This window comes from Cervus canadensis, chromosome 1 (assembly GCF_019320065.1).
Source record: "Cervus canadensis isolate Bull #8, Minnesota chromosome 1, ASM1932006v1, whole genome shotgun sequence".
Lineage (NCBI taxonomy): Eukaryota > Metazoa > Chordata > Mammalia > Artiodactyla > Cervidae > Cervus > Cervus canadensis.
The window spans coordinates 118,670,479-118,682,111 of record NC_057386.1 but is presented as its reverse complement, the minus strand read 5'-3'; the positions used below and the strand labels follow the sequence as shown (position 1 = coordinate 118,682,111).

Genomic DNA, 11,633 nt, shown 5'->3' with positions numbered 1-11,633 from the left:
AATGTGGGGGGGGGGGGCAGTCTGAAGGGATAGAGAGGCAAAGAGAGTCCCCCTCAAAATATTTTTGGAAGAAAGTGTCCCCCAAAAAGTCTTCTTTCAAATTCTGCTCCCGCCCTCCCATCACCCTCTGATAACACAGGCTGTGTCGTTCACACGCTGACTTTGGAACTGGGCAATTCCAGAAACTTGTGCCGTTGGGTGCAGGCCCACCTCTCATCCCTCGTTTCTGGGGCCACACAGACTCAGCAGGAGAAGGAACACGGGGACAGGGGAGGAAGGGACAGCGATGTCCCTCCCTACTCTGAGGTTGGGAGGGCACAGGATGGACACAGCCTCCCTGGCCATCACACACAGCTAAATGGGGCAAAGGCCCCAGCGTGTTCCCCTCACCGCTTCTCTCCCCTTATAAAACTGCCCAGGCAGGGATTAGCCACAGGCAGAGAAGAAAAACCGCGGAAAAATGTAATAGTGTTTTCACGAATCTGTAGAGGGGAAATTTACAAGTGGCAATGAATGACCTTCCTCTCCTAAGACTTGGAGATGAACTTCCTACACCACCTGGCCAGGGGAGAGGCTCTTCTCAACCCGTTTCTGGGGTGGCTGGAGGAGTGCCCTCTGGAGGCTGGGGAACTGTTCCCTCAGGAACTCTCTCCCTGAGGCCCAGTCAGCGTGGGCACCAGGTCTCTGCTCTTCCCTCTCAGCTCCTGGCCGTGGTATTTGACACCTTCAATGACGTCGAGAAACGCAAGTTCAAGTCTTTGCTGCTACACAAGCGAACTGCCATCCAGCACGCCTACCGCCTGCTCGTCAGCCAGCGGGTAGGGGTGCCGGGGGCTGAGCCAGGGAGGGGGGTTGGTCCTTGTTCTCCTGCCCTTCCCCCCCACCTCCACCACACCCCCCAATATCTCCTAAGTGTGGAAGGGCCAGCAGCTTCAGAAACCAGGGGTCCTGCCCTTGGGAGAACGAGAGAGAGCAGGGTGCCGTGGGATCCCACGTGATGTGGGACATCGGGCATGGCTCCCCCCAAGGGAAGGGGCAGCTGGACTCTGAGTTTTCCCATGTTCCATGTGGCCATCTTCCCTCTCTCCCCAGAGGCCCGCCGGCATCTCCTACAGGCAGTTCGAAGGCCTGATGCGCTTCTACAAGCCCCGGATGAGTGCGGGGGAGCGCTATCTCACGTTCAAGGCCCTGAATCAGAGCAACACGCCACTGCTCAGGTGAGAGGGATGCCAAGTGGGTGCAGAATAGCTGAAGGAGGAGTTGACAAGAGGCCCTGGGGTGGATGGGTGGGCAAAGATGCTCTTAGAGACTTTGTTTTCTTCACAGAGCTTTTTATGCACATAGACCCTATTGCTCAGGATTCTTTTTACAAATGACAAAGTCCAACCCACGTCCAATATAAATTCACAACAAGAAAGGAATGTACTGGCTCGTGGAATGGACTGGCCCAACTGCTCACCCTCGAGCCCTGAGCAAGCTGGGGTAGTTGATGTGAACAGATCCATAGAGCAACGTGAACAACACACACAAACACACAGCCCTGGCACAGCCTTAGAGAACAGGCCCGAGCTCTCTACGGTCAGTCTTGGCCTACTGACTGCTGATGACCAAAACCCTTTCCTTTTCGATTTGAGAAGCAGCAGGCGTTCTGTAGAGACGAGGGTGAGAGAGCTCAGTCTGAGCTGACCTCTCAGCCCCTGTTGTTCTAGGTAGTCCTCTGCTCCACTCCACCCTTGTCTGTCTGACAGTGGTGGTCATTTGGGGGCTGGCTCTCTGGGGGACGCAAGCTGGTGGTAGCCAGTGAAGACTAAGTGGATGAAGTATCAATACAATAGTCTGGGGGAAGGAGAAGATGAGAAGCCAGCAGGTACTGGTCCCCTGGGCCCCAACGGGCTGGGGCTCCCAGATGTCACCCCCTCCACCTCTCGAAGGTGACCACAGGCAGGCGGGTGTGAGAACCACTGAAGCTCCGTGGGAACGTGCCCTGATTTTTTTTTTTTTTTTTTGCCCTTTCTTGTTGCTTATGACAGCCTGGAGGACTTTAATGATATTTATGAAGTTGCTGCCTTGAAGTGGAAGGTGGGTGCTCTCTGGGGAGGGACCAGGCCGACGGTCCCATGGGAGGGGGATGAGCCGGTCCAGCTCTCGGCTGGGCGCCGTGCATTGTAGAGAGAACAGGTGGCCCCCGGCCCACACTTGCCCGTCCACCTGCAATGTGCTGTCCAGGTTAAGAGCCCTGAGTCTCAGACCCCATTAGTCACCATGTGACATCCGGCAGGTTATGGAACCTTTCCAAGACTTGTCTCACCTGGGAAATGGGGTCATGCGAGTTCTACCCTGCTGTGTTATTTTCAGGGTCATATAAAAATAATGCCAGTGCACAGCACACTGAGAAGGTCGGCAGACCTGGCCGGCTTGGTGGTTCTGGAGATCCCCGAGTATTTTCATGGTTTCCCGAGTTAGTCAGAGAGCAGGAAAGGAAGCGGCACCCTGGCCCCCAGGGCTGGGTTCCGGTCCCTGGTCCTAACTTCCTCTCTCCCACGGCCCTGTTCCTCGGTCAGGCAAAGAGAAATAGAGAACACTGGTTTGATGAGCTTCCCAGGACAGCATTCCTCATCTTCAAAGGTAAATGGAGGTTTCCAGAGGCCACGGATGAGCATTTAAAGAACATGACCAGAGTGTGTGTGTGTGCACGTGTGTGCAACTGGGTGTGCAAAAGAGTATGACGACCCTGGCAGAGAATCAGTACTGGACTAGGGAGGGACGTCAGTAACATAAAAACCACACAAAAAATAACAGTGGATTTTTTTCGAGCTATTATTGATTAGTTCAGTCAGTATTGAACTATATGAATAGTTACTCATTGAAGGAAATGGATACAAAAGTTAGATAATTAAAAGAAAAGGAAAGTCTCCCACACAGAGATAATCAGTATTAATTTTCTGATGTGTTTCCTTTTGTTACGGGTTATTTTCTGTGCCTTTTAAAAGCAGATTAAAAAACATTGTAGATTCTGTTCTGAAACATGCCTTTTTACCTAATAATAGGCTTTTTACCTTCCTGTTGTATCAGGATATTTAGCTAGTGTATCTGATCTCATAGTGATGCTTGTATCATATAAAATTCAAAATTTTAACATCTGAGTCCACTGTATCATTTACCTAATAGTTTTCCCTGAATTTCATGCCAGTTTTGAAGTTCCCTGTGCTTGGTTCACAGGGGTTACAGTTCAACTATTCTGAACAAGAGTTAAAATGGCCAGACCCCCCTGGCAGTCAGTGGTTAAGATGCGTGCTTCCAATGCAGGGGGCTCAGGTTCTGTCCCTGGTTGGGGAAGTTCCCCATGCTGCTCACTGTGGCCAAAAAAAAAAAAAAAACTTAAAATGGTATATCCTATTTTGGGATTTCTCCCAAGATAGGATAGAACTTTGAGCACAGCTGTTACTATTCCATGTTCTTTAGCGAGTTTTCCATTCCATTGGGAAGATAGTTATTCAAGTGGATGAGTAAACAGGGCCGGGTCTAGGCCAGGAGCAAACTTGAAGCTTCAGGAGCGGCCAGCAAAACCTTGTTCTGCTGTCATGGCTCCACGTTGCCCCGGCTCTTCCCAGAGCGGCTGTTGCCAATGCACTGTTGTCCGGGGGCATAAGAATGGGTGTTCCTCTGAGAGCAGGCCCTTCCTTTTTCAACCCCTGGACATAAACACCCCATTTGCTTACATGCATGATATATGTGGTTGGTGATTATGTATATACTTATGTGTGAAAATTTCACTGTTAACATTTCTTTTCTTCAAATAGGAATTAATATCCTTGTGAAGTCCAAGGCCTTCCAGTATTTCATGTGTAAGTGCAAAATGTCACAGCTCTAGGTCTCTGAGTCTTACTGCTCCAGAAGGTGGAGGGGCAAGGGATAAGTCATGCCGTTGGCTTTTTAGCATAGAAAATTCCAAGCATGTGTGAAAGTGGAGGGACTGTAATGAGCATCCATGTACCCATCCCCCAGCTTCAACAGTTATCATCTCCTGGCCAGTCTTTCTTGTCCATCTAATCCCCTCAGTCCAGCTCATCACCCCTTCTCCAGACCTGGGGTTTTAGGAATCAAATTCCAGAACCACAGATTGTGGTTGGTTGACACGTCACTTTGACCTGTTTTAATCTATAGGTTTCTCCTCCATCCATTTTTCCCCTCTTGCAATATTTAGTTGAAGAAACAGGATTGTTTGTCCTTCAGCCTTGTTTTTGCATGTTCCTCTGTTGCTTATGTCCTGTAGTTTGGTAGTTAGAGCTAGAGCTGTGTTGTCCAACATGGCAGCCATTAGCCACATGTGGCTATTTGAATTTAAGCCAACTAAAATTAAAAATTCAGTTCCCATCACAGCAGCCGAAGTTTGAGCACTCAGTAACCACATCTGGCTAATGATGACCAATGGGACTGCACAGATGCAGACTGTTCTACTCACCCAGAGGTTTGGTGGGATTCACCCTTTCTAAGGAGCTCTGGTTCCATTTAATGGGAAATGATGTTTAGAGATCACAGTTGGAGATGCTAACAGTACGCGTTGCTTGGAGTTGGTTATTGTTTCCAGGACTTTCCATGGACAGAGGTAGGGTTTTGTTTTTTTCTTTTCTTTTTTAAAGATAAACTAGCTTGTGAATTTTTCTTGATATTCTTAATTGAAATTTTGGACTATAGGTTTTTACCTAACTCCATCATTCTTTCATATCTAAATTCCCAGTCTTAAAATCCTAGTTCCCAGCAATATTGACACAACCGCTCACTTGCTGTATCTCACAATCCACACTGTGTCTTCACACGTAGTCTCCAAAGAACAATACCAACACAACCATTAAAATTGTTAGAAACACCACCGCAGGGATAAACATTTAGATGACTATGTCTTAAGGTCACCCGGAATAGTTTTTCTCCATGTGGGTATGTCACCATCTAGATGCATGTTTGAGATTTATTTCATTTTTTTATTTCAAAAAAAATTTTTTTTTAATTTTTCCAATGTTGTGTTGGTTTCTGCCTTACAATAACACGAATCAGCCATAATTATACATATATCCCCTCCCACTTGAGCTTCCGTCTCCCCGCTCCATACCACCCCTTTAGGTCATCATAGAGCACCAGACTGGGCTCTCTTGTGTTATATAGCAACTTCTCACCAGGATCTACTTTATACGACAATGTATATATGTTGTTCTTTCTCCATTGGTCCCAGTGTCTCCCTCCCCCACTCTGTCCACAGGTCCATTCTCTACATTTGCATCTCCATTCCTTCCCTGCAAATAGGTTCATCAGTACCGTTTATTTCATTTTTTAAAAAAAATTTTAGGGGACTTCCCTCGCGGCCCAGGGGTGTTAAGACTCTGTGCTCCCACTGCAGGGGGTGGGGGTTTGATCCATGGTTGGGGGAACTGGGATCCCACATGCTGCGTGGCACGGCCAAAATAAGATGAAATGATAGAGCATTTAAACATTATTTTAGAGATGGCTTTTTACATTTAATTTTGCTTTATAATTATTAAAAAAATATATATATATATGATTACAAGTCAGATCTACCAGACAAAATATATTCAAGGAAGTCTCATTTAATCCTGTCACCTCCCCCACTGGGTAACTTTTATTATACTTTATCCTTCCACTTTTAAAAACTATAAGTAGATGCATATATGCACACTTTCCTGTCTTAAATAAACTAGCACAGTTTATACACTTTTTTCAACTTTGCTTTTTTCAGTTAACAATATGTTCTAGAGACCACATCTTATTAATACATAGAGATGTTCTTCACTTTTTAAATATTTAACTGTCTAATTGCTGATGATCATTTTTTTCTTTCTTTTCTATGGATATTATACATGTACTTCATGAGTGTTTTTTTTTTTTATTTTTTAAATTGTGAAAGTATGATAACACATTTACAGGAGACTTGGAAAATACTGAACCGAGTATGTATGGTTCCATTATATATTACATTATATATTATATATTAAAATTAAATAGATACATTAAGATTTTTAGTTGGAGTTTCAATATCAAACTCTTCAAAAATTTAGTGATAAAGATAGAAAAGTAGAAGGATATAGTAGACCTGAAAAGCCCTATGAACCAGTTCAACATAATTAAGATTTATAGTTGACAGTATACCATTTCATGAATGTATCATCGTTTACTCATCCAGCCTCCTGTCCATCATTTAGGTTGTTTCCAGTTTCTTTGCAATCACAAATAGCTCTTCAGTAAATAGCTTTCAGCATACGTCATTCTGTTTTTGCCAGTGTCTCATTGGGGTGGATCCTGTAAGTGGGATTGCTAGACGAAAGGCCAAGTGCATGTGCAATTTTGCTAATTAGTTCCTGGTGTCATTGAAGGATCAGATGTCTCTAGGGAAAAACAGATGTCAGTACTCAAACCCTTTGTGTGTGGTCCATCTTATACATCAACCTGGAAAAGCTGCAGGTTTTATGGAAACAGTTTTTTAAATTTTTATCAATTAAAATGGTCTAGTTGCTTTACAGTGTTGTGTTAGTTTCTACTGTCCTGGAGCATCTTAACTGGTATCCCTACAGTGACACAGAGCCTGTCTTCAGGAATCTGTAGCTGTTTTCTAAGTGAAGCCACTGGTCGATGTAGCTCATGGTAGCAGCCTAAAGCAGGAAGTCACCTGCTATCTGGGTGTACACGGAGCCGCCCTGCATTCTCTCAGAGTTGCCTATAAACTAAGCAGGGGCTGCAGCTGTGACCTGTGGATTTCCACACCCACCTGTGCTCTCTCTCTCATGAGCCTGTCTGTTGCAGATTTGGTGGTGGCCGTCAACGGGGTCTGGATGCTTGTGGAGACCTTCATGCTGAAAGGTGAGCCCAGCAAGGGGACCGGCCTGGCCTGTGGGCGCACCTGGCCCACCTGTTTTTGTTTTTGTTTTTAAAGATATATTTATTTATTTATTTGCAACTATGCTGGGTCTTTGTTGCTGGGTGCAGGTTTTCTCTAGTTGTGGAGAGTAGGGGCTTATCTCCGTTGTGGCGCACAGGCTTCTCATTGCAGTGGCTTCTCTTGTTGTGGAGCGCGGGCTTTAGGCACACAGGCTTCAGTAGTTGTGGCACATGGGCTTGGTAGGTGCGGCTCCCGGGCTCTTCGAGCACAGGCTTAGTTGCTCCCCTGCATGTGGCATCTCTCCCGACCAGGGATCGAACCCATGTCCCCTGCGTTGGCAGGCAGATTCTTAACCACTGGACCACCAGGGAAGCCCCTCACCCACCTCTTCACCTGCTGCTTCTCTTACAGGTGGGAACTTCGTCTCTAAGCACGTGCCGTGGAGTTACCTCGTCTTTCTGACTAGTAAGTTTCTGGCAAGGCCTTGCTCATGTGCTTGTCCTCACCACTGGCTGGAACCTCCTTTTGGGTTAGGGTCTCACGGCTCTTCTTTAAAGCTGGGGAGCGTCAGGGGCGGGAAGCAGAAGTAGAGTCTGATTCTCCCCTGTCCCGATTCTAAACTCTTTGGTGGTTGCCCACTGCCCTCCAGACCAAGTCCCTGTGCTGGGCATGACTCACAGGGCCACGTGGGGCCCCTTCAGCCTGCATCTGAGGCCTCATCTCTCACCAGCACCGCCCCCCAACCTTGTCCCCCTGAACGCATCCTGCTCCCCAGGACCCCCTGCCCTCTCTCACCCTTGGGCTTCTGCCTGGGTGTCTCGTCTGCCAGTGCACTCATCCCCTCACCACACCCCTCTCCTGACACCCCTCTCCCCCCATCATGTCTAAACATTAGACATAACTAGGAACGCCGCATCCTAAATTGTTTTCATTCTTCTTAAAAAGTTAGGACTTCGACTGCCTTCATTAGTGCCCTCTGGCATCTTCTGCGGAGTTGAGAGTAGCATAGGGATTCAGCGCACACACTCGGTCAGAGAGCCCTGGGGGTCCATTCCCGGCTGTGTCTCTCGTGTGACCCGAAGTCCCCTCCACAGCTCCCCCTTCACCTCCTCCTTTCATCATGTTCCAGTGACTCCCACCTTCCTTCCGCCTCTCAAGCAGGCCAAGATCACATCCAGGCTGGCCCCTGATTGTTTCAAATGTAATACCTCCCCCAGTGTAACATCCTCGTTCCCCGTCTTCCTCTAAACTCTAAGCACCCAGTGCAGGGCCTGGCACCCCCCAGACAGCGGGATTGCGTGCTGTTCTTGTTAGTAGGCAGCCCTGGTTGGCCAGCATCTGGGCCAGGTCCTGCCCCAGAGCCCACACTCTCACTGGGGGCACAGGTGGGACGTGGGTGTCCACAGCGCACATGATCAGACCCCAGGAGAGTCCTGAGAAAAGAAGCCAGGCCAGGTGTGGGGGAGGCTGCACCAGGGCCCCTGCTCATTGCCTCCTTCTGCGCACAGTCTACGCGGTGGAGCTGTTCCTCAAAGTTGCCGGCCTGGGCCCCGTCAAGTACCTGTCCTCTGGATGGAACCTGTGAGTACAGAGCATGTGTCTCTCCTTGATTATTTATTTGACCATGGCGGGTCTTGGCTGTGGAGCCCAGAGTCTTCATTCTTTGCAGCCTGTGGGATCTCTAGTCACAGCGTGTTAACTCTTTAGTTGCGGCACGTGGGATCTAGTTCCCTGGCCAGGGATCGAACCTGGGTCCCCTGCCTTGAGAGCGAGGAGTCCTAGCCCCTGGACCACCAGGGAAGTCCCCAGAGCATGTGTCTCAACCACGTCAGAGACTCTGATGAAAGCCATGGGCCCTCTCCCTCTGCACCCACCACCAGAAGGTCCGAGGCCAGCTTGGGTCTCTGTCTTCTGGAGGGGTTCTGCCTGTGGCTCCGGGCACCCCCGGAGGCCCTCATCTTCCTCCCTGGGACAACCCCACCAGTCCCTCCTGGAGGAGGCCTGTTGGGGGTCCTTAGGCCGGCTGGCTCTTTCTGAGTCACCGAACCCTACACCCCTCCCTGACCACTAAGCTCTCTTATCCTCCCTGGAAACCACAATGCTCACAGAGGAGGGGGCACTCAGCCTGATGCGATGCTCAGCATCGAGCTGGAGGCCCCTCTCCCTGTTTCAGAGACCCCGAGAGGTCACTCACCACCCACGAAAGTTAACTCACCTGCAAAGTCAGGTAATGCTCACATGGTCTCAGGTCCTAAGAGTGAAATAGGTTAATAAGTAGAGAGGAGCTGGGCAGAGCAGCAGGGTGTGCGCTTGCAGTTGGCAGGTGCAGGGCATTAATATATGCGGGGGGATGGGGGGTGGGTCCTCTACCCTGCGTGGGGGGAGCTGGTCTCCAGGCGGGCCTCCGCTGTGGTCCTGCCCCACCCCGAAGTTCCTTCCCCAGGGTCACTGGTGTATCCTGTGTCTGCCATGAGACCAGTGCGGGACCTTCAGGAAGGGGTTTCCGACCCGAGGGGTGTGCCGTTGACTGAGAGGCCCAGCCACGCCAGCCTCAAAGACACCTGACGGCAGCAGGAAGCTGGCCAGCTGTGGGCCCTGCGGGGCCGGCGGCCGCCTTTGCTGTGGTTTGGTGTGTGGGCTCCAACCATCATGCGTGCTGAGTCATAAACCAGAGCGCCACAACCTCTGAGGGCCCACGGGGACCCTCTGAGCCCCTACCACACCTCAGCCCTGATTTTCTGAGTCTCTTGTCAAGAAAAATCCTCCCTCGCTCTCAGCTTCCCCTGGCCACCACCATAGGAAACGAGTACACATTTGTAGAAACCTATGGACGTTGTCCCTTACCCGTTGTGGGGGTCTCCCTAGAGTAGGGGAGCCTCGGGGGGGCAGGCTGAGCAGACCACAGCTTCCCTTCCTCCCCATCCCCAGGTTCGACTTCTCTGTCACAGCCTTTGCCTTCCTGGGACTGCTGGCTCTGGCCTTCAACACGGAGCCCTTCTACTTCATAGTGGTCCTGCGTCCCCTCCAGTTGCTGAGGTGACGGCAGGGCTGGGTCTGGTGGGTGGGCAGTGACCAGACGGAGCCCAAGGGCTCACCGGCCGGGTGTCAGAGGTGGCTCGCCCCTGCAGGAGCTCCCGGGGTTGGTGCTTGGGGGTGCTGGGGGCCTTGTCCTCCTGTGCAGACTGCTCCCCCGCTCACATCTTGGGACCCGTTGCCTCTGACCGTGGAAGAGAACCATGGTTCAGGGCTCTGGTGAACTTGGCCTGTGCTGGTATCAGCTGCAGCCACAGGAACCCATGTGCTCAGTCACAAACCAGGGAGCCACAGCCCCCTGAGGGTCCAGAAAGACCCTTTGAGCCCCTACCGTGCCCCAGTCATGATTTTCTGGCATAGTCTCTTGTCAAGAAAAACCATCACTTGCTCTCAGCTTTCCCCCCGGGCACCAGTGTATGAACCTAGCACACATCTGTAGAAGTCTATGGATGTTGTCCTTTACCAGTTAAGAGGTCTCCTTGTGTCCTCTGAAGCCTCGTTTTCCTCTAGAACATCCAGCTGCGAGCCCGCTCACGGCCATCCGAGTCTCGCCCTGAACCCCTTCACGGAGGGGGCCCAGCCCGTCCCGCCCCCAACGTCCTGGCTCCGCCACCACCCTCCCCAGGGTACCAGTCACCTAAGCCGAGTGCCCAGCTGGCGACTCTGGGGGAGAGGAGCGCTCAGGTGGCCGAGAGGCCCCAGGCCTGCCTTGCCCCCCGAGCCCCGGCGCGGTGGATGGGCCGGGCTGCGGCTTCGGTGAGTGACCCGGCCGGCCTCCCTCTTCCCTCACTCAGGTTGTTTAAGCTGAAGCAGCGTTACCGCAACGTGCTGGACACCATGTTTGAGCTGCTGCCCCGGATGGCCAGGTAGAGCCCTGACTGTGGGCCCCCAGGGCCAGGCGCCATGAGGCTTGTGCCCCCTCGGGGCGGGCAGCTGGGTGGGTGGTCGTGGCGGGGCGAGGAGGAGTCCCGGAAAGGACGGACATCGAGGGTCTGATGGGTCTTCAAGGAGCCCGAGGTCCTGACCACCACAGGTCTCCCTGGCTCCCTCTGTCTTCACTGAGCCATCTGAGATAGTGAATAGGGAGGGCAGGGAACTGTCACCTTCACTTACCACCTATGTCTACGTTCACAGGTAAGGGTCACCTGTGAGTCTACCTTCACAGGTAAGGGGTGGATTGCTGGTAGAGGGGCGTCTGGTGCGAGAGTCCTCACCCGAGCCGTTCTTCCACCCCCCGACCTGAATCCGAGGCCCCCTCCCCTGCAGGCACTCTCCAGCCGGCGCACCTGGCTAGGAGCATGCGTCTCCCCTCGGTCAGCTCGGGGGTCTGCGGTGCTGGGGCTGCCGGGCAAGCTGGGCTCTCCCGCCGGGCCCTCGATCACCCTGTGCCCTCTGACCCTCCTCCCCAGCCTGGGCCTCACGCTGCTCATCTTCTACTACTCCTTCGCCATCGTGGGCATGGAATTCTTCTGTGGAATCCTCTACCCCAACTGCTGCAAGTGAGTTCACGGCCGGGGCCCCCCAGGGGAAGCCTGCATTCCTGGAGGGTCCCAGACGGGACTGGCACAGCCAGCTGACTCCCCAGGGACCCGACTCCCGAAGCCACCGCACCCGTTACAGCCCTGGGATCCCGTGCTGAGCTTCCAGGGCTTGTCAGTCCAGTGCAGCAGCTAGGGGAGGGGCCTCCTTGAAGCGAGGACATTGAGCCAGTCGC

At 51.6% G+C, this 11,633-nt stretch overlaps 1 protein-coding gene across 4 annotated transcripts in view; it reads left to right on the top strand.

Annotated features, from left to right (window-relative positions):
* TPCN1 (two pore segment channel 1) overlaps nucleotides 1–11,633 on the top strand; it is a 70,987-nt gene that overhangs the window by 51,615 nt on the left and 7,739 nt on the right. For all 4 annotated transcript variants that reach the window (XM_043439630.1, XM_043439622.1, XM_043439604.1 and 1 more), the window contains 11 exons: nucleotides 702–818; nucleotides 1,093–1,217; nucleotides 2,031–2,079; nucleotides 2,562–2,625; nucleotides 3,801–3,845; nucleotides 6,811–6,867; nucleotides 7,298–7,351; nucleotides 8,395–8,467; nucleotides 9,815–9,922; nucleotides 10,714–10,785; nucleotides 11,329–11,418. In XM_043439630.1, coding sequence (XP_043295565.1) covers nucleotides 702–818; nucleotides 1,093–1,217; nucleotides 2,031–2,079; nucleotides 2,562–2,625; nucleotides 3,801–3,845; nucleotides 6,811–6,867; nucleotides 7,298–7,351; nucleotides 8,395–8,467; nucleotides 9,815–9,922; nucleotides 10,714–10,785; nucleotides 11,329–11,418 — 854 coding nt within the window. The remainder of the gene's footprint in view (nucleotides 1–701; nucleotides 819–1,092; nucleotides 1,218–2,030; nucleotides 2,080–2,561; nucleotides 2,626–3,800; nucleotides 3,846–6,810; nucleotides 6,868–7,297; nucleotides 7,352–8,394; nucleotides 8,468–9,814; nucleotides 9,923–10,713; nucleotides 10,786–11,328; nucleotides 11,419–11,633) is intronic.